The sequence below is a fragment of the Drosophila takahashii genome, chromosome 3R (genome assembly GCF_030179915.1).
Source record: "Drosophila takahashii strain IR98-3 E-12201 chromosome 3R, DtakHiC1v2, whole genome shotgun sequence".
NCBI lineage: Eukaryota > Metazoa > Arthropoda > Insecta > Diptera > Drosophilidae > Drosophila > Drosophila takahashii.
The window spans coordinates 18646912-18674767 of record NC_091681.1 but is presented as its reverse complement, the minus strand read 5'-3'; the positions used below and the strand labels follow the sequence as shown (position 1 = coordinate 18674767).

General features: G+C 41.0%; 2 protein-coding genes across 3 annotated transcripts; both read left to right on the top strand.

Annotated features, from left to right (window-relative positions):
* Window positions 1-1214: 1214 nt before the first annotated feature.
* Window positions 1215-19820, top strand: RhoGAP93B (MyTH4 and RhoGAP_KIAA1688 domain-containing protein RhoGAP93B). Of its 2 annotated transcripts, none has more exons than XM_017152712.3 (14): window positions 1215-1715; window positions 2757-2847; window positions 12216-12625; window positions 12728-12804; window positions 12870-13044; window positions 13149-13501; window positions 14300-15383; window positions 16881-17720; window positions 17784-17927; window positions 17982-18162; window positions 18228-18344; window positions 18414-18537; window positions 18597-18751; window positions 18808-19820. In XM_017152712.3, the coding sequence occupies exons 1-14, from the start codon at window positions 1696-1698 to the stop codon at window positions 19030-19032; spliced, it is 3996 nt and encodes a 1331-aa protein (XP_017008201.2). In that variant the 5' UTR covers window positions 1215-1695; the 3' UTR covers window positions 19033-19820. The 2 variants fall into 2 exon arrangements, with proteins under 2 accessions (XP_017008201.2, XP_070072832.1); XM_070216731.1 differs by having other exon boundaries at window positions 2754-2847.
* Window positions 19821-22220: 2400 nt separating this feature from the next.
* Window positions 22221-27853, top strand: HHEX (Hematopoietically expressed homeobox). Its single transcript, XM_017152753.3, has 2 exons — window positions 22221-22704; window positions 27378-27853. The coding sequence occupies exons 1-2, from the start codon at window positions 22221-22223 to the stop codon at window positions 27851-27853; spliced, it is 960 nt and encodes a 319-aa protein (XP_017008242.2).
* The last annotated feature ends 3 nt before the right edge of the window (window positions 27854-27856 follow it).

Genomic DNA, 27856 nt, shown 5'->3' with positions numbered 1-27856 from the left:
TCTTACAAAAAAAATCACGCACTTAGAAGGGTCATAACATTTTTTTAAATACACCACTATTTTTATTAGCCATTGTAGTTTACAAATCCGTAATGATTTTTATTTTTTGATTTTTATGAATAACAGTTATTTCCTTGACATTTTTGAAAAAATTAAATAATTATAAAAAAAAAAATGCTAACCATGTTTTATATAACTTACTAAAAATTTATTAAAAAAGGCAACCGCGCTTATTTTATAACTATATTTTTTTTAAATTTATTTTACCCTCAAAATCGCTAAAAATCAAGTTTGAGTTTTATTTTTGATCACGACGAATAGCTGTTATTTGTCAACTTTTATAATAAAACTCAAAAAATAGCAGTTATTCCTTGAGTTTTACTTTACAAATCAGAAAATAACTGTTAAAGTGTGATTTTTAAAATAAAACTTATAACAGTAACGGTCCCTGTGTGAAAGTTTTAAATCAGGGACCGTAAATAACAGTTATTTGTGATTTTTATTTTAAAAAGACTATGGTGATATTTGGTTTTAAACGTCAAAAATAACGTTCTTTTTAATTTTGTCCACAAAGTATATGCATTTCAACAAATCTGGAAAGCAATTTAACTGTTATTTGTTTATGTCTATAAAGTGCATAAAAACCAGTTAAATTGTTGATTAAAACTTGTACAAATCTCAGTAGTCCTTTTAAAATAAAAATCACAAATAACTGTTATTTACGGTCCCTGTTTTAAATCGCTATCTTTTAAACTGAGCTCGCAAACGTTATTAAAACAGACTTACAAACGGACATGGCTATATCGACCCCCTATTGATCCTGATCAAGAATATATTAACTTTATTAACTTTATATTAACGTCTCCTTCACTGCGTTACAAACTTCTGACCAAAATTATAATACCTCTGCAAGGGTATAAAAATAGTTCAATTTTCTGAATTTGAATTTAGGCAGAACTGTTAAAAATGCTTTTTAACATTTTAGTGATGTGAAGCATCGATAGTTGCCATTAAACATCGATGTTTTCTATCGCTCGTTGTTACTTCTCTCCTCTCTTACGTATAACTCTCTTACGTTTGCCCTTACGTTTTGTGATGGGACAAAAACATCGATTGTGGCGGAAAAACATCGATCGAGAAAATTAAAACATCGATGCATCTGTTTCATCTCATTCTCACATCTCTATTCAAATCGTTCGAAATTGGCACCGCAGCGCATAAATGCATAAATAAATATTTAAATAGGTTTAAATAGGCTGGGAGCATGCAGTTGCACCAACGTTGCACCAACAGAGCCAAGCAGAAATATGGCCAGCGAATTATGTCATAAATGTGAAAGTGATTCGAGCTGCACTGCAGCGGCAACTACAACAAAAACTGCACGCATGTGAGAAAAGGAGTGCGAAGTGTGTACAAAAAATCAATTGGGAGGAAAATTGCATTTTCGCTGCCGCGACCGAAACGAAAATAAGTGAAAGAAAAACATATATATAAGTATTTATATATATAAAGTGCGTTCGGGGTGTTTGCGTGCGAGTGCGTGTGTGTGTGTAAGGAAAGGTGGAAGAAGCAGCAGCAGCAGAAATAGCAAAAGGAGGCAGCAGCAACAACAACAAGGAGGCGAGAGAAAACCGCCAGCAGCAGCAGCAACAATAACAACAACCAGCAGCCCCCTAATAAAGAGCAGAGAAAAAAATGAGTTCAAGTTGTGAAAGGTGTGTGCCGTTACACTACGACTACAACAACCATCATCAGCGGCAGCAACCAAAAACAACAACAACAACGGCAATCTCCAGACAGCGCGAATGTCGAAATTGTGTATACAATTTGTTCAGAAAGCAAATGCAGCAACAACAATGACCAACTGCAGATGCTTTTGTTAAATAAATTGTTGTCTTGACTGCAGAAAATTTCCATGCAGTGCGAATGGGTGGGTGGCAAAAGGAGCGAGACTGGGCGTGGAGGGGGGAGGAAGAGAGAGAGCGAGAGGAAGGAGCCGCCTTTTGACAGCTGCGTTTGGCAGTCTCAGTGTGTGTGTGTGTGTGCGTGAGAGTGCGTGAGTGGGTGGCGACCATCCCCCCACTCCGCTGGCGTGCATTTTCTTTTACCTTGATTAAATTCCTGATTTATGCACTTTTTGGCTCTTTCGTGGCCTCGGGCGCCTGCAAAATCGATTTTCTGGCAAGGCGCGGCAACAAGCGTCGGCCGCCAAATGTGCCAAAAAGAGAGAGCCAAAGAGAGAGTACTAGTACCAACACCCCTCTCGCACTCACCCACTCTCTCCCAACTCCCATTCTCGCCCAAATGTGTGCGTGTGTGTAAGGACTGCAATTTTCAAATAAGGAAAAACCGGAAAATGTTTGACTAAATATGTTTGTCGTCGGCATAGAGAAAAGCCCAGTTGAATGGGGGAAAACCGGCACACTCACACACATTTACAAACTACGCACAATGCCGATTTTGGTAAACCTTTTTTTTTTTTTTGTTCCATATCAATTTGCCTCAATGAATGCCCTGAAAATATTGAATGAAACATTTGTTTGCTGGGGGATTTGCCGTTGTTTTTTTGTTTGCCGCCGCTTTTGAGGGCGTGTTTCAGCAAGTTTTTAGTATATCTGGCCGAAAAACTCGGTTGGCATTCCGGAGATGCTTTTGTCGGCCGCTCGAAAATAGAAGCAATCGCGTTTTATGTCTTATTTATGTGTATTTCTCGCCCTCCCCGGATCTCCATCTTCATCTTTGCCCCGGACCAGCAGAATAGAATGGGTGGAAATCATCGAGCCGCGCAGCAAGGACCACATGTACGCCAATCTCACCACGGGCGAATGTGTTTGGGATCCACCAGAAGTAAGTACACAACTCAATATCTTAAAATCTATCTCCAGAACATTTATAAAAAATGTTTTTTAACTGACTCGAACAAGAAGAATTACACAAAAACCTCGAATTTTAAATAGAAACATTCATTTGTCTGCAAAATATTTGTTCGATCGATAGTAAATTTGGGATAAGGTTGGATACCCAGCGGGAACATTCCTCTGGAAAATATGATATTTTCATGAGGTTTCTCCATACAAGCGGAAGGGACAAAACCTCATTTACGCCTTACATTTCTTCCGACTCAAAAAGTAAGGGGTAAATGAAGTTTCTATGTGGTTTCCAAGGGAATTTACATTTTCCCTACACCGTCGCCTGCTAGAAGATACAGGATTTCCAACACTTTCTGCTAAAAGGAACAGGATTTCCAACACACAAAGAACCTCCTTCTCACTTTCCCGGTGGGTATTGCTAAATCAAATGATTTCGCTCCAGAAGTAAGGTCAACTTGGGTTATTTGTTCAGTTTTATTATTTAAATTATTTAAAGATCCTCATTATAATAACATTTATTTATATTTTCTGAATAATTACGTTCAAAGTTCAGAGATTCCTATTGTATTGTTATTTACTTATGGTTACGGAAAGTCATCAGTTCCCATGCATCATCTTATGCAACTCAAGATGTCATGTTTATGGAGTTCAACGACCACGCTCTCGGGGGGTTTACTCCATTGATTAGATGAGCAACTGGTTGTGCGGCTAGTTATACCCGTTACTCGTAGAGTAAAAGGGTATACTAGATTCGTGCAAAAGTATGTAACAGCTAGAAGGAAGCGTTTCCGACCCCATAAAGTATATATATTCTTGATCAGGGTCACTAGCCGAGTCGATCTAGCCATGTCCGTCTGTCCGTCTGTCCGTCTGTCCGTCTGTCCGTCTGTCTGTCTGTCCGTCTGTATGAACGCTGAGATCTCAGAAACTACAAAAGCTAGAAGGTTGAGATTTCCCACACATATTCTTTGGCTTCCTACGCAGCGCAAGTTTATTTTAGCCGAGCGCCACGCCCCCTCTAACGCCCACAATCGCCCACTAACGATTTTAAAATGGGTCCTGCGCCCACATCTTTAAAGATTTCCGAGAAGTATAAATGCAATTTTGTTGTGTATATTTATACCTATCGAAATGTAGAAGACATTTTTCAAATCGGACCATTCATTAAAAAGTTATACGCTTTATAAATTGTCAACATATATCTATCTCCCTCGCACTCCCTTTAGCTGAGTTACGATTATTAGTCGGGACACCAACCCGACACAGCGTTCGCACTCCCTTTAGCTGAGTGACGGGTATTAGATAGTCGGGACAACAACCCGACTATAGCGTTCTCTCTTGTTTTTTAATTACTATTCTGGGTCACTTGTTTGCGCAATTTTCTTGTTTGTGATTGGCTTGCCACTTCGCCAAGTGGCGTGACCAAGGTTAATTATATTAAAATAACTGTCGAATGATGCGCGCATCATCATAACCATTCTGATATAACATATAGCAGCCAAGTAAAAGTAGGAAATGTTGCAGTCGTTCATGCCTCAATGAAAATATTTTCCCTATGAAAAAGGCAAAACTTTTCCCTTTCAGACGAGCTCTTTGGAAAAACCATTGGCTTGGAATGTCTGTTTGCTCAAATGCTTGGCTTTTTTTTTCACATTTTCTATGCTGTTTGGCTAATGCGGCAACACCAAAAGGTGTTGCAGGCTAATAACTTTGGTCTCGCCTGCAGGACGAAGCCGAAAGGCAAACATCGGCCAGACGAGCAAACCAGGCCACCCTTCTTCCTTTGGCTTTTTATTTTACCTTTCCTCCAAAGGAAGTAGTGAAAATTTCATTGATTTTGTTGTTGGCCTGCAATGTCCTCGTTTTGCTCCTGATTGCATACACATGACCAGGAGTTTTCTGAAGGTATTGGTGTGCGAGAGAGTGCATGTCCTGCTTCCGTAATGAAAGGCTTGCATGCAGAGCTGCACAGAAAAAAAACTAAATTTGGTTGAACTTAATAATTCACAGTCGAATTCTTCCAGTTAATTTTGTGCATTTTTTTTAAATTAATAATAATTTTTTCAATGACCAGATGGTATAAAAAAAATGTTCAATGCCAACTGGTCTACGAATTTTTTTCATGTGTAAGTGGGCGTAATGTCCGCTTGGACGCCATGATTTATTGCCCGTCCTGCGTCCCTTCTTCCGCTCTCTCCCCACTCCTTTCGTTTCTCTTACCCCCCAAAAGGCACTGCAGCAAAACCATCGCTCTCTCTTTGCGCTCTTCGAGTGTTTATTTATGTGCATTTCATTTCGGTTTTTGTCACTCTCACTCTCTGTTTGAGTCATCGACTACGTCATCGGCATTCTGCCACACCCCCCGCCTACGCCCACATAAACAGTGCTTTCGGCCAAAACGAGAAAGAGACAAGATGATAATAAAAGCCATAACAAAGGTAAATATTAATGGAGTTGATTCTTTGAAGCTTGATCTTTGGGTTAATTAATGATGGTCTGTGGTCAATGAATAGGATCTCAGGTCTCTGGCAAATAAATAAAAATAATTTTCTACATTTTAGAAAATAGCCTTAAAAAAATTTTCCCCCTTGAACTGAGAAAATTTTCTGTTTTCACGACAAATTTGCCATAAATTCAAGGCAGGTAACCATAAAAAAGTCTTTTTAGGGTTAATTTTTCTATTTTTATAATATTTAGCGCGATTTTTTTCGATTTGCTTGTTTTGACCTTTTCTAAATCCAACGGCGAACCTATAGGTTCAATTGAAATAGGTATTAGTTATTTCAAAATTTATTAAAAATGCCTTTTTACACAATTATTAATTTTTATACCCGTTACTCGTAGAGTAAAAGGGTATACTAGATTCGTGCAAAAGTATGTAACAGCTAGAAGGAAGCGTTTCCGACCCCATAAAGTATATATATTCTTGATCAGGGTCACTAGCCGAGTCGATCTAGCCATGTCCGTCTGTCCGTCTGTCCGTCTGTCCGTCTGTCCGTCTGTCTGTCTGTCCGTCTGTATGAACGCTGAGATCTCAGAAACTACAAAAGCTAGAAGGTTGAGATTTCCCACACATATTCTTTGGCTTCCTACGCAGCGCAAGTTTATTTTAGCCGAGCGCCACGCCCCCTCTAACGCACACAATCGCCCACTAACGATTTTAAAATGGGTCCTGCGCCCACATCTTTAAAGATTTCCGAGAAGTATAAATGCAATTTTGTTGTGTATATTTATACCTATCGAAATGTAGAACACATTTTTCAAATCGGATCATTCATTAAAAAGTTATACGCTTTATAAATTGTCAACATATATCTATCTCCCTCGCACTCCCTTTAGCTGAGTTACGATTATTAGTCGGGACACCAACCCGACACAGCGTTCGCACTCCCTTTAGCTGAGTGACGGGTATTAGATAGTCGGGACACCAACCCGACTATAGCGTTCTCTCTTGTTTTTTATTTAAATGATCTGTTAGTTTTTATGAAAAAGTAAGAAAATGTTTTCTTATTAAAAAATAATTTACCCCGATTTGAAAGTAATAAGTACATTGCAAATACACCAATTCTGCGATTCCCGTACGTCTATTGTGAATTAGCAGCGTAAAGTCGACACTTCCGTCTCCATTCTTCTCCCTTCCAAAGTAGCAGATAAGGTCCACAAAGGCCTGCCCTCGATTCAGTATCTGATTGCAGCTACTGCAATTGTGGCCGCTTCCCCTCGTGGCGATGAGGAAGTGAATCCTTTTCACTGCGCCATATAATCCACACAATTTATGCAGGGCGGCGTGAAAAAGACATTATTTAAGATGGGGTGATTGCACCACCTTGCCGTGCACCCCTTTCCGTAGTCATTGTTCCACCCTCGCTTCGTTTCTAACGTGCTTTAAATTAGCGACATTCTGTTCTGCTTTTTGTTCTCCTTGTTGGCCAACTTGCAGCTTTTTGTTTTAGCCAAGCTGAGCTCTCTTTGGTGGTGACACCAGCAACAAGAAAAACAGCAACAACTCTCGCTGCTGCGTTCATTGTACGTGATTTGAAATTTATTCACAGTTGCTGGGGCACCGTCCACTTTTTTGTTCAGCTTTTTATTATAACTCGAAATTACCGCCCGTCCCCCTTCTCGTGGCTTTGTCAACTTTTTCATACTGTTTTTCGTCTCTTTTTTGCCCATTTGCCTTTGTAAAACTTCCGGTTGGCAGGGAGAAGGAGAAACAGAAAAGAAAAGTTGTCCACAAGTTGCACGTCCATTGCTCGTTTCATGTTTCACATTACGAAACCCGCCTCAAGACCTCAAGACTGGCGAAGACCAGAATCCGGAGTGGCGACGACGACGAGCACTGGATGTTCACGTGCGTCCGCCGGCGTCATCCAACTGCCGCCCCAATCCGCGCCCCTCCAAAAGGGGTGGTGGTGCAATCCCCCGGGCAACCAAATGCGGCGGCGCCTCCTCCAAAACGGTCAGACCTCGAACTGGGCCTTCTTCGCTTCAGTGGAGGGACTTGTGCTACGCAATCGTCGAAATATTTCAAATTTTACTGTGTGTTGCTCATTCTACATTGGGGATATTCGATCTAAGAAGGGTATCGTTTTATTACCTTAAATATTACATTACAGAATATCTTAGAAAACGTCTTTATTGTAATTGAGTGATGAGATCTGGAAGAGATAATATGGAATGAGTTTTAATTATAGTTTATCTTTCAGATCTTTTTTTTTCATAGCCATAATTGATATTATTTTGTAGGTTCATTTTTATAAGCAATTTTAACAAAATACCATCACTTATTATAATTTCCATTGAGAGAAACCAAAATTGATTCAATAGTTTCATTTGTATATGCAAATATAACAAAATATTATCTTTTTTTTTATTCCCATTGAGAAAAACCAGAATTAATTCATAGTTTTGTAATCCCACGAGGGAACGAAATGGAAAAAAAGTTCATTTATAAATTTAAAATATTTTATTAGAACTGGATATTAAAAATAGTTATATTTAAATATCAAAGTATTTATCAGACTTTTAAACTTGGTTTCATAAAATCAATATTCATATACCTGCTTGCTGGATATGCATGTCATGCATTATCTATGATTCCAGACGTAAGGTATTCCCTACCACCCAGTCTTCCTCTTCTTCGGTTGGCTATCGCCCATTGCCTTCTTGGGCAAAGTTTGGTTTCCTGTCTTTGCGGCCAAAGTGTGCTTTTGGGCCTACACACAGATACACAGCTAAGTACCGACTTCTTCCGCTTTGCTTGGCACAATTTGAAAGCAATTACGAAGTCAATTAAATGTGCATAAATATTGCTAATGAATTTCGTCTTCGGAAGCTTCTTGCAGGCTAAAATACATTAAAATTTGTGAATACCGGTGAGGTGGATGATGCAACATCAATGACTTGGGATTTAAATATCTTAAACTTTTATGAGTTTTAAGACTTTTTAAGAAAATTATTGATTTATTCATTATTTTTTAAAATCTGCGTTTGATTCATGACACAATTTCAATAATTTCTTGGGTTGCTGAACTGTATTGGAGCTATAGAATATAGAATAGCAACCACACCATAAATAAGCCTTAGACTAGGCTCTTTCATTGCCCACTGTTCTATAAATAAGTATCTGAATTGCTTTTTTCTCAGAGATCTGCATTCCAGTTCCCTCGCGAGAATGTGAAACATGTGCCCAACTCATCGATAACTGCATTGCCTTAATCTATAAATCTGACTATTTAATTGTTATGGCTTTCGTCTGGAAAAAGTTATTGGGGATTGTGCTTATTCGAAGAGAAAAGTACAATATCTTTGAATTGAAGTCAGATCAATATTTGCTCAAATTCCAAAACAATTCAATTCCATTCATTGGTTCCCATTTTGGTGACACATTCCATTCCAATTTCGAGAGAGGCCCGTTCCGTAGTTTCGATGTTATCGCCTCCATGGGTTCTATTTCGGGATCTGCGCTGGGCTTCAAAATTCGCTCTGTTGATGACCTAATTTACCGAGGGGTAACAACGAAATTTCGTCTGGTCTTTCTGTTTGTTTTTACTTCAGTGTGTCTGCGTCTCATTTAATATCATTTGCTTGTTTTCCCGCTGCATGATTCACAGATGAAAGGAAGTGTAGTTCGGTCCGAAACTGACCTCGGCCATAGTCTTCTGTATACGGAGAACTCTAGAATCAACCCGATTAGAAATCTTGTGCGTGCCTCGCTTCTTTATTCGCTTCGATCGACCCACTTGCCGCTGATTAAAAGTTGTAATTGTTTTTCAATAAGCGCCAGACGTACATCTCCACATGCCACACGCTGTACTTCATGGTTGGCAAATTGAATGGCAGATAACGAAATGGAATGCATTACCAGAGGGAATCTATACTCAACGCTTCAGTTTAATTGGAAAATTAACGGGCTTTCAATTAAACCAAATCAATCTTATAATATTGGCCGGTTCTTTTCTTTTTGTGTGAATTATTTTCCTATTTTCCTATGAATGTATACAATGTAGTATATCTCAAAACTTTTCGACACCTTAATTCTTAAAGATTTTGCGGGTATAAATATTTTTGAGGGGATATCGTTTTGAGTGCCCGTTGCAATATTTCGAAGCACGAAGCCTTTCCACTCTTTAATTAAATTCTATTTACCAAAGTTTCCAAGTTTATCAACGAGAAACATAAACAAATATTAAATAAGCTCATTTAAAAAGTCAAACTTAATAAAAACAAATTAATAGAAAGCAAATGTTTATTTAGCAATTGAAAAACTATGCCTAGATGATATTATAAATATTATATTTGATTTAATTAATTGATTATAACCCACCTCCCAACAAATAAACTATGTACAATGGGCCAATTTCAGCTGACTGTTTTGTGATTAAGACTCGTTCTCATCTCCCCCCATTGTTGTTCACATTCCATAATTACAAAAAATATTTGGAATTTTGTACAAGGCCACAAATGAGGTCGAGTCGCTTGATGTTTCTTTTTATAGTCCATCTCGCATTTAACTGGAGGCAGCGGGGAATCGAATGGAGGCGGGGAGGGATATCTGGATGGATGACTGACTGACTGACTGACTGACTGACTGACTGATTGACTGACTGACTGGCTGGCTAACTGGCAGATGGAAACGCAACAATGCGAAAAGCGTAACGAGGCGACATGGCATCTGAGTGGCCCATCTCCACTGGGTGGCCTTGCTCCCAGCCCCTCCCACTCCCCCCTCGCACCCCCAAACATCGTCTGGTTGCGCCCACAAATTATGCAACATGCAACGCAATCGGGGACGCCGCTTGGAAATGGAAATGAAAACCAGAAATGAAAAGCAGCCAAGCCGAAAGCTTTCATTTGCAGCGGGGTGCGATGGGCGATGGGCGTTGAACGGTGGGCGGGGCTGCCATTGTTGTTGTTGCTATCAGTGGCCAGTTGCAACCACAACAGCAAAAGCAACAAAAGGGGGCGTGGGTCAGGAACCACCCAACTGGCCCTGGCAATTGCAACCGAAGCTGAGGTCTCCAGTCGTCGTCGACTGTGGGCGCATCTGCAGCGCAAAAGTTCAAGGTCAGCGCTGCTGCTGATTCTGCTGCTACTGCTGCTGCTGCTGGGTGCTCTTACTGCATGCATTTTGCAGAAATAACCCTGACTTCTGGGCGAGACAGAGTCGGGGAGAGCGGAGTGAGCGAGATGGAGCGGATTAAGCACACGCGCCTCGCCAACAAGGCCAGATATTAAAGGGAGGATAAAATCAGTGATGGAGGACACAAAGTAATAGTTGTACTTATATGTTTTAGACCATAAAATAATAGGAAACCTTTTAAAAAATATTTTACCAGATTAAGTCAGCTCAAATTTGGGGTTCTGAAGGAGTTTATGGCTTTGAAAATGTATTTATGTTATATTTATAATCAATTTTCGATTTTATAACAGAGCTTGTTATTTTTTAAGAAGAAATATAAAATTTCTATAAAAATTCAAATGGGGTTGTAAGGGATTTTGAAGACATAAATTAAAATGTTTAAGAGAAAATGTTTTTATTTAAATTTAATTTGTACCTTACTTTATTGCAAAGAATAAATACCTTTCCCGTCACTAAAACGGTAGCCAATGCAGCTGAGGAACCATCGAGAATTCCTGTTTGTCAAGCACTTGTTGTATTTACTCGGCTGATAAAACCCTTCAGATTCAGATTATAAACACACACACACCCACTCGCACTCTTTGTGCTCTCGAGTTTGCTGATTAAGCCCGAAGAAAAGCTCTCGAGCTGAGATACCAAAATAAATATGCTTTTGTGTAATTGTTGGATAATTCAAGAGGAGGGATAAAAGCCAGACCTGCAACAACGACAACAATGGAGGCTCCAAAGCTTGAGCGCAATGGAAACTTATCATTGCCAAAGCCAGAGCTGAATGTCATTGGGTCCGGTGTCACTTCTGATGAAACTACGTTTATGAGACAGATGTCGAAACGTGCCGAAATCTTAATGTCTTAGTATGTACAATGTGCTTGGACTGAATATGGGAAATAAAAAGTGAAATTATTACTAATTTTACTAAGCTTATAGGCATTATTCATCAATGATTTGATTTTGAAAATCTAGGAAAATCTAGCTGTAATTGTATTCTTGATTGAATCACTTTTTTAGGAACTCATTCTGTCCTTAAAGCGCAAGATCGAAATAAGATTCTTATTTCTTGGAAATAAAAAAAGGTTATATTACCTTGATACCTTGATACGTTTTATAAAAATAAACGTTTTAGTTTAGGTTGGTTTTAGGTTCTATCTAATAAAAAATTCTCTATAAAACAATCAATCAATTTTAGAATAGAATTGAACATTACTTAATGAAGCGGATATCTCAAAGCCGTTTCACTAAACTTTCGAAATTATTATTCACATTTTCCCGAAATTGATTAATAAATGCCTGATAAGAAGTAACTCCATCAGCTGTTTCTAGAGAATTGAGTGGATCACTGGGGTCATAAACAATTTGTAAGAGTGCTTGATCTGCATAAACAGGTGGAAGAATATCCGGTTAGGAAATAACCATCGATCAACTTTAACTTCACCTCAGGGCATATTAGTATTTATGAGTGTTTATCTAATAAGCGCACGTTGATCTCACGGCCCACGTGTTGCCCCGCTCCCCCTTCCCCTCCTCGACCCGTATACCCAATGCCTCCGCCACAACGATCTGACCCACTCAATCCCACACACACGAGTACTCTCTCCAATCTGATGAACCAAACGATCCAAACTAATTTCGCCACGCGTCCCGCGTTCCGTTCTCGTTCCCTGCCCCAAATCGTAACTCATTCCCGTTCCGTTCTCGCTTTACAGGATGTGCCAATTAAGCGGACCGACTCATCGCAGTGGTGGGAACTGTTTGATACGAATACCCAGCGGTTCTACTACTACAATGCGGCCACGCAGAAGACCGTGTGGCACCGGCCGAGCAAGTGCGACATCATTCCGCTGGCCAAGCTGCAGACGCTCAAGCAGAACACCGATCCCAGCGAGCGTCGTGAGCAGACCACGCCCCAAAAGCAACAGCAGCAGCAGCAGGTGCAGAATCCTCCCCAGCAGCCGCAGCAGCATCAGCAGCAACAGGCGTCACCCATGTCGGGGCCAAATAAAAAGGGACGTGGCCAGCAGAGGATCAGCGGCGGCAATGGTGCGGTGGCCAGTTCCGAGGAGAAGCTAAGCATCGGCGATTTGGTCTCTAGTCCACGCGGCCGCCAAAGCTTTCGGTGAGTTGGGTTGAGTAACCCCATTTGGGGCATGCTCCCTCCCACTTTTGTTTACATCTCCCTTATTGTTTACATTCCATTCTGGGCCTCTTTTTTCTTTAGTGTTGGCACCGGTGACTCATCCCGCTCGATGGAAATACAGCAGCATCCGCAGGGCTATGCCTCCAGGCGTTCGCAAGGTGAGTGTTCTGTTCGACCCCAAAAATTCCAATGACTCACTGTTACAACGTTTCATTTTTCCCAGATTCCTGCAATCAGTACAAGGAATCCGGCAAGTCCAGCGACTCTAGTCTGTCCAGTGCGCATGGCTACAGGCGCATCAATGACGGCAGCGTTCCGGGATCAGGACATCCGGATAACCTGCGTCTGGGCTCCCTGCAGAAGCATCAGCGAGGCGGCGGCGGCAAGGATAATGGAGCGTAAGTAGTTGATTCTTCGCTTTCATCATCTCATTGGCCTTAAATCGCTTCTATACCCCCCATCTTCATCTTTGCTTGCGCTTGGGTTACGGATCGCCTTTCAGCTTCGAGATGCTGCAAGAGAGCACCAGTTCGCATAACTTGCCGCATGGCAGCACCTCCACATCCTCATCCTACGCCGGTGGCAGTGGCTATGGGGACAAGTACTTCGATCATCAGCTGCTGCCCAACCACCTGCAGGGTTATTCCTCCAAGTCGTCGGACATCGCCTCGCCCACGCACTCCATTCACACGCCGCAGTCGCAGAAGAAGAAGATGTCGCCGGATGCAGCGCCCGCTGCCCCGTACAACTACGCACAACAGCAGCATCAGCAGAGAAACGCACAACGCAGTGGCGGAGGAGTTGGTGGTGGTGGTGGCGGTGGCGGAGCACCGGTGGGCAAGTCCTACGGAGGCGGTAAGAATATACCTTCAATTTAAATCCAAACAAAATTACTTAACACCGCCGTAGGGTCTTGCAAAAAAAAAACGATTTTTTTTTTAATTTTGGTTTTTAGAATAACATCTTAATATTATACAAAAAAAGTTTCAAGTCAATCGGACAAAAGCTTTAGAAGTTATGCTAAAATTAGTACCCTAACCTCTTAAACTTTTGGTACGTAAGTGCATCTTTAAGTGCCTTTTTCTCGAAACCATGTTTTCAAAGTCCGTGTTCATCGGCATTTTTAAACGGCTCAACCGATCGTTTTCAAATTTGTCGCATATTTTTCTGCATAAAAAAAACCCGCCCCCTGGGAAGAGTTTTTTTATTTTTTAACTTTAAATATTTTTTTAAGCCGAAAGTGAAATGTTTTAGGTGAAAAACGCATTTTTGACTTTGGAATATCGAAAAAAAAATCTCAAAAATAAAAAATTAAAAAAAAGGCTTCCCAGATGGCGGGTTTTTTTTCATTCTCAAGCCAAATGTATAAACAAAATGGAAATCCGATCATTTTTAGCAGAGGAACACCGCAAAACGCCTTTTTTAATAGTGTTCCAGCAATCGCTTTGCCACCGATATATTAGCCGATAGTATCGGCTATACAAATTAGTGGATATTATTTAAATGACACTTAATAATATACAAAAGGTTTGAATTAAATCCATTCAACCAGTTTTTATTGAAAAAATCGCAAAGTTAGTCGATTTTTTGGAGCCAAAGACCCTACCCCCCTTAGAAGCTCTAACATTCTAATTAATGAATTCCGTTTTCTAGATCGCGAGTACAAGGTGTCGCTGGCCCGCTCTGGCAGTTTCATGTCCTCTTCCATCAATCCCGCCGCCGCCGGTCATCACAGCAAATCCTACCGCAAGAGCAGCGCGGAAGCGGCGAATGGAGGAGCCGCCAGCGACGATTCCATGCACGAGAAGTACTTCAAGTCGGTGGAGAACACGCCACTCTCGCGTCGCCGCCACACCACCAATGCCACGAAAAGCGGAGGAGGCCCAAGTGGCAGCAATACGGCAACCAGCACGGCGGGCAGCGGCAGCAGCAGCCACAAGAAGCACTCGAGCGACTCCAGTCCGCAGAGTCCCATCAGTCCGCAGACGAAGAGCTCGCGCCAGGCGAAGACGAGTGCCACCAGTGCTCTGCCCCAGCTGCAGCACTCGCCACGCCTGCAGGAGCCGAGCCATAGCGTGGATCTACTGAGTCTCGAGAGGATTTCGCTGGGCAGAGCGGGGCCCATTTCGCCGGGCGGTGGTACCGAGAACATTGGCCTGCTGACGCACTCGTCGCGCGGATCCAATGACTCTGCCCGCCACCGCCAGAAGTCCAACAACTCGACGGCGAATCGCTCGCAGACGCATCATCACGGCGGGCAGAGTTCTTTGCGGCACAGCGCCAGTTCCAGTCTGGATAAAAGGGGCTACCAAGCGGGAGGAGGTAGTGGCGAAAAGCGACGCTCCAAGCAGCATCCCTACCATCAGCAGGCCGACAACAGCGACGTGGAGTACGACAATGGGAACACCTCGCCGTTGTACACCAACTGGGATAGGGACATGCCGCACCTGCTGCCCCTCAAGCACTACATCATGGAGCAGGCCAAGCTGTCGGGTCGCTACGAGTACCGAGGTGGCGATGGCGGCGACTCGGACTCCTACCACTCGGACAGCCAGTCGGAGCACTCGCTATCGGGCCACGAGCCGGACAATGAGGATTCGGACGGGGGATCGGACACGCATGGCGGCTATCTGGAGCACAACTACGGCATGATCGATGATTACGCCAATATGGGCGACAGTGTCTCCTACTACGCGTACATGTTTCCACCGCACGATCCTGCCGGAAGGGAGGATATGTAAGTGTATACTTAACAGATAGTACTGTTAATGGATTCAATTAATTATTTTGAATTTTTTGTTGGTCAAAAACTCATTGTGTTAAAAACACGATGTGTAAAAAACACAAATGACACGTGTGTGTTATTTATGTTTCTAACATATGTAGGCTACAATTTTTAACATACATGTCACTAACTTTTTTTGACATTTAAATGTTAATAACACAAGTTACCCTGCAGGAAAAATGCGAACTAGTCTGAAAAACAACTAGTTAAATAACTAATATAAAGCAACCGGAATTTGTCTGAATGCATTTCGACTACACAGGGTCTAGAAAATTTGTGCTAGTCGAAAAAATGATTAATACAAAACTAGTAAAAAAGAAACTTGTCTCGGACTAGTACCTTTCTGACAAAAAAAACCTTAAAAATATTTAACTGGTAGAACAAATACATGTTAGGGTCTAGTTAAAAGGCAACAGGAATTTAACTAGTTGCAAATGAAACACATATGATCCAAAAATATAGCCTAGAGTGTAAATGTCTTGGGAAATTTAGCACTAAACAAATCAAACACTCGAGGTGCTCGGTTCAATCCCCAGTCTCTGTAAATTTTTTTTTGTTTTTTCTGTCCAATTCAATACATATGTGAAAAATCACTGTTTTTGAATTATGTCACACTAAAATTCGTAAACCTTGTTAGGGCATTACAAAATGTGATGCGTGTATGGCTCATCCAGTTAGTGTGTCTGCAAATCCAAAGGTCCCGGGTTCAAGTCCTAGAGAGGGCGACTTGCCTCAAAAAAAGTAAGTTTGTTTTAATTCCGCGCCTGTAAATTGGATACTAAATTAGGAGAGCGTCAAGTTAGGCATCGTCAAGTACTAGTGAAATCCAATCACTTGATGGTTTAGAGATTAATTTTTAGTTTTTAACAGCTGTAAACGTAAATTGGTTAACAGTAACTAGTTCAAAACTAGTAGCAAATGGACTAGTTGTTTCCGACGACAAGCATATGAAAAATGGACCACTTCGTTACAAGGAAATGGACATAACTTGAACTAGTTAACCTTCTTGACCCAACTAGTATTTTAATAGTCCAAAACTGATTCCGTTTCCTGCAGGGTATTTACAGTATGTGTTATTTTCCGAACCCAAATTTTGAGTTTAATGGCATGAATTCCGAAATAATTCAAACGACAATTTCTTTTGAAGAAAGGGTCATCACTTTGTGATTAAATCTGCCTGAATTTTATTTACTAAGCAGTTAACATTGATTTGTTAAAAATTTTCCACTTTTTGTTCTTAAAAGAAGGCACAAAAAAAAACTGGAAAATTAAACAAATTAATAAATATTATTCATTGGTTCATTCTTTTCGAAATGAATTAGAAAGGACATTCAATTTATTGCACATAGAATTGAATTAAACAAATCAGAAATTTCATGGCATACTATGATGAAACAAAAATTGAATGATTCACGCAGGGCTCTAATTCTAATCAACTGGTATTTTCAGCTCCGAAAACGTGGAGGCAGTGCTAGAGGGAATCGGTGGCAATGTGACTGAACCCTCGGCTGCTCCGACCGCCACCGTTCCCAAGCCAAAGCCGCGTTACCAGATCTCATACTACGACACCGTATCGCACAGTCCTTCAGCCGGAAGCGGCTATCACGGTCAGCAGCTTTACTCCAATACGCCGCCCTATTCGGGGGGACATGGTCATGGTCATCACGTTCCACCGCCGTCGCTGCCTCCCCAGCAGCAGTTGCATCTGGAACCGAGCGACGCCAAGCAAAAGCAGTCGCAAACCCTGCCATCGCCCAATCGGCAGATTTCACGGCTAGCCGGCGCCGGATCAAATGCATCATCCAAAGAAGAGACCGGCCATGGGCACAGTTTCGTTGCTGGTCAACAGCAGACTTCGGGGGGCAGCGTAACGCCAGCCAGTCTTTCGCGACCTGGTCACAAGATGGCCCCGCCCTCCTTGAAGCCCACCATCCAGCAGATCTTTCCACCCAGCGAACGGGCTCCAGGAGTCGGTGGCCTGGGATTGGGCGGCCCCACGTTAGCCTGCATGAAAGAATGTGATATCGAGAAGTTTGCAGCCGACAATCTGAATCTCCACTCGAAGGGCATCTTCCGGAAGAAGGCATCGGTGCGCGACATGCTTAGTTGGACGGCGGAGGCGATTAGTCGACCCATGTTGGCTTTGTCCCGGGACAAGGCGGACAAGAAGACGGCCATCGAGCTGTTCAAGCTGGTGCAGATCTACATGGCGGATCGCAAGGCGCGCATGGGAATGACTTTAAATTCGGTGGCCATAGAAATTATCAGTGCATCCTTACCACAGCAGCAGTGAGTTGTTGAACCTTAAGAAATATGTAAGATTTGTTACTATATTTCTTTCCTTCCACGCAGACTAAGAGATGAGTTGTATGTCCAGTTGTGTCGCCAGACGACAGAGAATCCCAAGCGAGACTCGCTCATTCGGGGCTGGGAGCTGATGGCCATCTGTCTGTCCTACGTACCGCCCTCGCCCACGTTTCAACCCACTCTGCTGAAGTGAGTATTGTATATATAACTTTCTATATTTCAGCTAAATGTATATATTTTCAGCTATGTCAATCGTCACCGCGATCCCTCATTTGCCACGTGCTTCATGGAGGTGAGCAAGTGGCCCATCCATGTGCAGATATCGCACTACGCCACAGTGTGCTGTCGTCGCTTGGATCGCATTGGTAGCTGTGGACGACGTCTGGCCAAAAAGCCCACTGTGGATGAGGTGGAACAGGCGCGGGTAAATAAAATATTCAGGCAAATAAGGAATGTTTTTATAATATTTTCTTAATGATTAACTTTTAGCAACAAATCCTGAGGAACAGCATGTTCGGTAACACACTTTCCGAGGTAATGGAGCTCCAAAAGGATAAGTTTCCGTTCCGCAAGCTGCCCTGGATACAGACTACACTTTCAGAGCATGTATGTTTATCATTTATCTGAAGTTAAAGATAATTTAACTATATCTAAAATATACTTCTTATTTTTCAGGTGCTGCTGCTCAATGGAAAGCAGACTGAAGGAATCTTTCGCGTCTCCGCGGATGTGGATGAAGTCAATTGCATGAAGAATCGCCTGGATCGGTGGGATGTTCCTGATTATAAAAACACATTGGGTAAGGGATTAATAAAAGTAAATATCTATTAATTATTAATATTAAATCCCATTATCCAGTGGATGCACATGCGCCAGCCAGTCTGCTTAAGCTGTGGTATCGAGAACTGTACGATCCGCTTATACCGGATGCCTACTACGAGGATTGCGTGAACACAGAGGATCCCGACAAAGCCAAAGAAATAGTTAATAAGTTGCCCGAAATAAATCAGCTGGTAAGTAATTATACAAGTTAAACATAGGCGGAAAATTAATCTTCGGCTACTTTCAGGTTCTAACGTATCTAATACATTTCCTGCAACAATTCTCCATACCCGAGGTGGTGAGCTGCACCAAGATGGACTCCTCGAATCTGGCCATGGTGTTTGCGCCCAACTGCCTGCGCTGCACATCCGAGGATCCCAAAGTGATTTTGGAGAACGCGCGAAAAGAGATGTCCTTTATGCGCACTCTTATAATGCACATGGACACGACGCATGTGGCCAATCTGGTCTAATGGATTGTTGGCCAGCCGCAATTAGCAACTACCTACCTACCAACCTACCAATATGTAAACGTTATTAATCTATCCTAACTTACTACCTACCAAATCTAACTTAAACTCAATTTGTATTTATACAAAGGACGGTGATGAAGAGCGATTAATCTTAACTCCTACTTTAACTTAAACTCGTTTTGCTACTCGAATTTTCTTACTAACTGCTACCAAAACCGAATGTCTATGAATTTAATTTTATTTCGTAATGTCTAGGAAGCTTGTAAAGATCAATGGCCACAACCACAAATACTTGAAGATCTTGTAACTCGTAGTGCTTTTTCAAACCAAAAATAGCTGAAAGATGAATCCAAAACTGAAGACTCAATGTGTGCATGCCTAGTTATGTCTCAAATTGTAGTTGAATTAATTTATTTTGCATTTTAACTGTTGTTTTTCTTTAAATGGAATTTAAATCAAAGCAAGCAAGCAAATACTCAAAGAAACTCTTAACTCTCAAACAATGCGAAGCAAAGCAAACCTTGAACAACTTCATGCGAAGCCTATAAATAGTTATAAAATAAAGCTAACGATAAATTAAATTAAACTCTATATATTATGATGTACACTGTATGAAGAGAAGAGGATCAAGTTGGAGAACCGAGAGAGAGATAAGTGAATCAAATGCAATAAGAGGTCAATGATGAAACTGCTTATTAATTACTTGCAGCCAACGTAGTGCTATATACAAAATATTTATTCATTTGCATAAATAAAAGAATGAAAATAAATTGATAAACCAATGTTCAGATCCAACGCAATTTAATGGAGTCAAGTCAAGTCAACTGGATATATATATAAATATGTATTAAAAACCACAACTTTCGAGGGTGATCGAATAAAGTTATAATTGTAAAACCGAATTGGAAAACATTTCGACAAGTTGTTATCAGTACACAGGGGTATTATAAATTCAGCCTGCTCTTCCTTTGCTACAATTAATGCGTGCGAGGAATATTTATGCCCAATTTCGAAGTCATTTCAAACCGTTTGTCTCCTGATAATTGCTAATAATTTAGCGTCACTTGACGACCATAAGCCCCCCAGGCCATGGCACCTTATCGAACAGCGTAGTTTTTGGGCTGTAGGCCTCGTCAATGTCTCGAATTGGGCGCATTTACTTATCGCATACCGCCGAAAAACGCTTTTCTTTTCAAAAGAATTCGACGCTCGTACTTTTATCGCCATTCATTATTCATTTATTTTGGTTTAATTTTTTTGTAAAGTACAAAATAGTTCTTGAATGGTCGTTACTGCCTTACCATTGAGAGCTCCCCCGTAGGCCTCTTACCCGCCACTACAGCATATTCGAACCATTCACATATTGATAAATTTGAATACTCACCTTGTGATATGTCACAAAATGGCCGTCAGGGCCCGGGTGCAAAATGTATATCTTGTCGGTCGATGGGATTTTGTCGGGGATTACACAACTGACTGTCTGATAGCAGAGAACAAGTGTCTGCTCATGATGAAGCGGTGAAGTGTTAGATCCGGGGATTACAAGTGCACTCGGGGGTATAGAGTTCGCCCATATCTTTGAAAATCGACTTTGCATAAATTAGTTCCTTAAATACTTTAATGTTTTTGTAACTTAAGAACCTTAAAAAATGTTTAGGTACTGGGTATTTCGTTTTTATTTGAACAGAATTTTAATCTTTTTCGTTTGTATGTACCTTGTTTTTAAGTAATTACAATGTTAAAGTTATTTATACCATTAAGATTCGAATATTGTATTATTCATTTATTCAATGCTTAAGTTCTTGGAAACTTCTGTATGACTATTTTATTATTTCTGGGTGTCATAAAATTTTAATCGCCAATCGATTGACTGAAGTTTACTACCTTTTGCAATGAAGAACCCCCTAAAAACTTTCAGAATTTGTTAAATCATTTGAAATTGAGTCATTTATTAATGTAGTCATAAAAATTCGATCTTTGCATGACGAATTTCTAGTAATTACACCATAATACACTACTTCATCGTGTGAAATGAAAACCATTTCTCCACCATGAGAAACTAAAGATTTTCATTGTACCCCTAAAACTCCTGGGAGCCCGAAACTTATCTCGAAGATACAAACTTTTTGGGGGCGACCTGAAAAACAATATCAGAGAGGTATCTATATCTATCGAGTCATGTTGTTGAATCAGCAACAATAACAACAATTGGAAGCATTTATGGGCTCTGTTTATTTTTTTTTTTATCACCCAACCCAAAGGCCGAAATCAGAAGTAATCCATCATCTGGGAGGCTTTACGAGGAGCCCGAGTACAACTGATAAGACACCCCCGAAATACCTATCCACAACTACAGTTATACAAACGCATATATTGTTCCCGAAAAGCAGAAAGAGAGGGCACCAAACACCATCGCCGAAATCATAGCACAAACTCGATTACTCAATCAAAGCGATATTTTCCGAAGGGAAGGACATCTCCCAGAAGGGGGCGGGGGTGTGTGGGGGCTAATAGAGCGAAAGAGAGAGATTGGTAATTTTAATTTGTTTACAACAACAATCAACAGAATATAATAACTGAACAGTAGCCGAGCGAGAGAGAAACCCAAAACCAGGTAACAATACCGATAAGGGGTGATTAACAATTACTCGATCAAAAGCACCGACCCGCCGAGTGGGAGGGTGGTGGTCTGGGTGGCTTGGCAGCTCAATAAGCGCCCGAACAGGGACCGTGATTTATACGACTGCGGGGATCGGATCGCCGATTGGGTGTCCAACCACCCGAAAGTCGAGCTGTCGTGGTCCGCAATTGGAAATTGGAAGTGGAATTCGAAATCGAAATCGAGTGGAGTGGAGTGCCATCGGAGCCACTGGAGCGCCCACCAACCACCACTCGCTTATCAATCGATGGCCGGTAGCCCGGCATTATCTCCCTGGCGCGGCATATCTACATACCGCTCTATTATTGTTAATATTGATATCTACCCATTAGCACAACATTATAGGTACAATCTATTATATTCTGTGAAATCAGATTTGGTACAATTTATAGCGACCCGGGGCTTCGACTTCTTCGGCCGGTTGTTCCATTAGTTCACCGCCTGCGGCCGACGCAGTCGCTTCGATCGCTCCGGAATCGAATCGTTAACACTTTAACGGTGATCTATTATAACCCACGGAGATCCCAGAATGGATATGGGTACCAAGTCCGGCAAGGCCGCCTTCTCCATTGAGAATATCTTGGAGCAAAAGACAAGGACAGCTATTGAAACACCCCATCGATCTCAGTCACGTCGAGGATCCGCTCAAAGTCCTGGGGCAGGAACAACGGGAATTCCTTCTCCACCTGCACTGGCGATTCCCAAGGCATCGCTGGCCACCAGCTCATCCTCCGCCTCCACCTCCAATATCTACGATCTGTCCCGCGAGGCAGCCGCCGCCCAGTATGCCCTCAAGAATATGGACTCCAGTACCGTGCTGGCGCCCACCTCGCTACGCTTCAACCCCATCTACCCGGATCCCGCCTCGCTGTTCTACCAGCAAGTGCTGAACCTCCAGAAGAATCCCTCGCTCTTCATGCCCCACTTCCAGGCAGCCGCAGTGGCCGCCGCAGCCGCCGTCCAACCGACAGGCTATTGTGATCAATACAGTCCTTTCGCCATGGATTGCGAGGGTGAGTAATATCTAAATAAGAGTAATTATACTAATATAGGAATTAGTTGAGTTAAGAATAGGGGAGAGTGGGGGAATTTCGTCAGCATTTTTTCAAAGCTATTTTTTGTCCATCTTGAGACACGTTATCATATTTCTATTTTTATTGTTGAATGCGGTTAGCACCAAGCTTTAAAATGTGACATTCCCCTATTTTTTTAATTAGCTTGGTGATTTATAAAAAAATAAAATGTAAAACCAATATACTGGGGCAATCTCACCACACAGGGGGGTAAAATCACCACACAACTGGGGAAATTTCGTCACCTGAAAAATGTAGGGAGTTTAACGCCTGAAAATATGCTACACTGATCAAGCGTACCATTTTTGTTGACGTCCTATATTTGTGGCTGCTGCTGGTAGTCTGCTCGTTAGCCAGCTCGTCAAATATAAAAATATGTATTTAAAATAGGTGCGAATTTACCCTTAGCGTACGGTGGCGAAATTTCCCCAGACCGTACTTTTTTAGAAATAATTATTTTTCTTGCGAAATTAGGCGCGAAGTTAAAAATCACTGACGCAGAAATGCACATTATAGCACTGTGTATTATATAAAAAATCGTATATCTTATTCCTTTTGAATTGTGGCATACAGAAAAAATTTCGTCGAGAACTAAATGTAGCTTTTGAACTGTTAAAACACATTTAATATTATAGCTTAATTATCTTGGCCTTCTGTGCAAAACAAATGCATTGGTTGTGTCTGGCCGTCTTGAAGGACTAAAACAAAAAAATTATATATTTTTACGACTTATGGATTCCGAGATATTGCAGGTGACGAAATTGCCCCTGTGACGAAATTCCCCCACTCTCCCCTAATATATTTTTATAGAAGTTTCTGTACATCGAAGCTTATACCTTGTACTTTAAGACAATTTGTGCAAACCCTTTTGCAAAATCATTCACCAATTTCATCATTTCGAAAATCGTATTAATATCTTATTATAAAAAGTTAAATTCTCATTTTTTGCGTGATCAAAAATTTATTTATTTCAAAGACTACACTGCATTTCAGTACTCCAAAAGGTACGTAATAAAAATAGAAAAAAGCTTTAAAAAAATATTTGTTAGATAGTAAAAAGTCCTTTAATAGGGTCTTCCCACAGAGCTCCATCCACCATCTACCATCCGTTGAACGGATGGTCCGTAAGGTTTTGCCGTTCCGAAAATTTCCCAGTTAGTCCGCCATCCAATTTTAACGGACTTTGACGGGCTCTTTTATGCGATAGTTAGGCGATGTTTTCTCGGTGCAACTCTGAATTCTTCCTCTTGACTGTGAAAATTGGAACGATGACTGCGAGAACAAATTAAATCGATGGCGGGAAAAAATTAAATAATGCTTCAGCTCATTGTTTTTTGGGTTTTTTTTTAATTTTTTGTAGTTTGTTATGAGCGGAAAAGCGTTCGCAAGCAGGTTGTTATGTGTGGGCCAAAATGTAAGCTGTCGTGCGTACGAAAACATAAATGTTTGCAGCAAAGCGTCAAAATATGTTCTGCACTTCGTAAATATAACTAATGTTAATTAAAAGTGTACTTTGTACTCCTATAAAGTTCCAAAGTTGCTATAATTTACCATAAACAGCATACATTTGGTTTTGTTTACAAATTTTTCATATTAATATTGGCTAGGCAGAGGCGTAGTAAGAGCGGAGTGTGGGGTACGGGAGGTTAGGCTCCCCCGCAGTCAGCATTATGTATGCATACTCATTGTAGGATATGTTATAAACGTTCAGATATGTTAATAAACTATATTTTTAATCTATTTATTGTATTATTCTCCAATAAAATTAGGAGAACGCAATTTTACGACAGTTTTTCCGAGTTAAAATCCCCCTTCGTTAATGTTGCGCTGAGCAACTGCTCTTCACTCAGCTATTATTGGATGGTAGATGGTGGATGGAGTTCTGTGGGAACACGAGTTTCACATTCGTCAAAAATCCCAACCGTTTCAAACGGATGGACTCTATGGGAAGAGGCTATAAAGCTGTACCTTTTGAGCTCATTACCATTTCATCATAGATATTATTAAGACCGGAAATGAGTCACAAGCAGCGTATCTGGTATAATGAATGAATGAGCGATACAATTATCAATTAAAGACTGAAATGCTGATAAACGCCAAAACATTCATATCTATAAAAATGATATGTTAATTCTTTAAAATTAAAAATAGAACGCAAAGTACACACAAAATCTTAAACTATATTTCTTATAAACTTTCTCACACTTTCAACCAAAGGCAAAGGATTAGGAACTTCCCCCTTTTGATTATTCCAAGTTCAAGTCATTGAACCTCAGCATGCTGAAAACTTAATCTCATCAAACTGACATATGGAAATTGATCGACCATGGGAATAGTCCTACATAAAAATCCTCATTTAAATGCAGTCTTAACTAGCCTAAGTCCAAAGTGTCCGAACCACCCAAATATTACAATGGGGATCCCACACAAAATGGGCCATAAACATGATTAATGTGTGTGTGCAGTTGGGTGTTTGTCAAAGTCAAGTGTTGGCGCCAATGCCACTTGAAATCTCACAATCCCCACCTCAAAAATGCATTTCCCGGTTAGTTCTCTGTGCAATGTAACGGTAGATTAGCCCCAGGAAATCAGTCAGGGAAATACGTAATGGTGATAAAGTCACAGCCCCAGTTCCATCCCCTCCACATTCGGATCGGAAAACCCACGAAATATTTTCGGGGGCCTTATCAAAATGACAAATATTTGAAATTGAGGTGAGCAAAGTGACAGTTGGACCCTATTTAAAAGGGATTATTGTTGTCCCCGGAAAATCGAAATGCTTGAACTCATTCATGCAAATAAGCTTAACTGTGGGAAATGCTAGGACATTTTTTAGATTAACAATTAAATCTTTAAGTAGTATTTGGATATGACGAAAAGGTCCTTTTAAGATAATGAAAATCTAACGAATTTTAGTGGCAATTGAAGTTATAAGTATAGGTAAAATCAATTAAATAGCTCCAAGTCTCCTTTTCTAAGAAACCACTCCATTCTTGTTCTTATCATTTCGTTGCATTATCATTTTAGAAAAATTTAAATTGAGTTAAGCTCATTTTATACTACGCCTTTTAACCCATAGAGCATTTATTAGTTTAGTATGCCCATTCAGATAGGTGTATCTTTTCGTATAGCCCACTCCATTTCCATTGCTATTCCGATTTCCGATTTGTTTTGGCTTATCTAAACGAAAAATGCTATTAGAGGCGATTAATAGGCGCTGTCCATCATCTTATAGCGACAATTGCCATTTGATTACGATAAGCCCGTCCGCTGTCGACACTCGTCCGCCCCGAAAAGGGGTAAAAGTGGGAGAGGGAAGGGTCCGACAAGTACCTGATATGATTTTACTCTTTCTTTTGGACACGCACATTATAAAATAATAACAAATCCAATTTTGAGCGATTAAATACCTTGTGGAATCGCAGAATGGGGGTCTACCCATGGGGAAAAAATTCTTATCACTGGGTACGCCACTTAATAAAAATAACCGTTAATAAGTCTATTTGTAACAATTTAAATTATGGCATTTGCAATCGAATGTTATTTATTTAACGGCATTTGGCAGTTTCCAAAAGTTCTTGGAATCTAAATGGTAGATTGGTTCCCCTTCATGAGGTAACTGAGTCCCGAAATATCAGATTAGTTCAGCAGTGCCGGAATGAGCGTAATTCAAATACGCGACAAGTGCGAATTTCCGTTACGTCAACAGAAAAGCTCTCCTCCCCTTATCATATTATACTTATATACCATACCGTACATATAGTAACCACAATCGGATTGCCTGTCGGGTGGGCAATTGATTTCGCTCAATTGCCCTGGAATCTCGGCGCTCAGTCGATGTCGATCCAATGGCCACCAAGTCTTCACCCACTTACAAGTGGGCGTTGACATATCCCCCGATACGGATACTGTGTTACTGATATATTCCCGAACACCCATACACTTGTACGACTCGGAATTGTTGTGTCCGATTACTTTGATAAGCGTTGGTGGGCGGAGATAGGGGATTCGGGCCACAGGAGCCACCAATCAAAACCCAATGATTGCACCACTTTATATCGAGTAGATAATTTAAAATTGTTATTCAAAGAAATCGATTGTTCTCGAGTTTTTCATGATATCTTTCAGTTATCTTTGGTTTGAGCGTGGACAGATAAATTTGGGTGGACAGATAAATTTGATAAATTAAATTGATTATATCACCTTATTATTAATGGGTAATTAGATAAATCAACCGCAAAAACCCAAGACCCTAAAACGCATTTTTGCTTCCACAAAAAAATAAAAGACAATCTACTCTAAATGAAAAATAATACAAATAATATTTTATTATTTATTTTTATTTTTTCTTGTTTTGTCTTTTTTTTACCTTTTTTTTCTTTTTTTTTTTTTGTTTATTTTTGTATTCCTCTATATTAATTTTGTATTAGATTTTATGTTTTGTAAAATACTCTATTATTAATTTCTCCAAAGTGACCGATGTAATAATTTATAAGACCTAATCTTGTCGCATCGGGATAAAACAAATAAATAAATTAAATTAAATTGAATTAAACATTTTTAAGATCGAAATTTAGAAACTCAAACAATGTTTTTTACTCTATCCTGTGCAGGATTCCCGAATCCCGCCACCGCTGCTGCCGCCCTCTACTGCAATGCCTATCCGGCTGCCAGTTTCTACATGTCCAACTTCGGCGTGAAGCGAAAAGGCGGTCAGATCCGATTCACCTCCCAGCAGACCAAAAATCTCGAAGCTCGATTCGCCAGCTCCAAATACTTGTCGCCCGAGGAACGACGTCACTTGGCTCTGCAACTGAAGCTGACCGATCGCCAGGTGAAGACCTGGTTTCAGAATCGCCGGGCCAAGTGGCGACGGGCCAATCTCAGCAAGCGTAGTGCCTCCGCCATCCCGGGAGCAGCGCCCACAGCAGGATCCCCCTCCTCCGCCTCGAGTGGCGGGGCTCCCGTGTTGAATCTGGGCAGCGGGAGCAGGAGTGGCCAGCAGAGCGACGAGGAGGATCGCATGTATCTCTCCGAGGACGATGAGGAAGACGACGAGGAGGAGGAGACGGAGAATACCCCCAAGTGAAGC

What these genes read in the sequence shown, in the direction of transcription:
- HHEX (XM_017152753.3), top strand. Translation starts at nt 22,221, where the DNA reads ATGGATATGGGTACCAAGTCCGGCAAGGCCGCCTTCTCCATTGAGAAT. An exon ending in TTTCGCCATGGATTGCGAGG is followed by an intron (nt 22,705 to 27,377) that starts GTGAGTAATATC and finishes TATCCTGTGCAG; the next exon opens with GATTCCCGAATCCCGCCACC.
- RhoGAP93B (XM_070216731.1), top strand. Translation starts at nt 1,696, where the DNA reads ATGAGTTCAAGTTGTGAAAG. An exon ending in TGATTATAAAAACACATTGG is followed by an intron (nt 18,538 to 18,596) that starts GTAAGGGATTAA and finishes CCCATTATCCAG; the next exon opens with TGGATGCACATGCGCCAGCC. An exon ending in TGCCCGAAATAAATCAGCTG is followed by an intron (nt 18,752 to 18,807) that starts GTAAGTAATTAT and finishes GGCTACTTTCAG; the next exon opens with GTTCTAACGTATCTAATACA.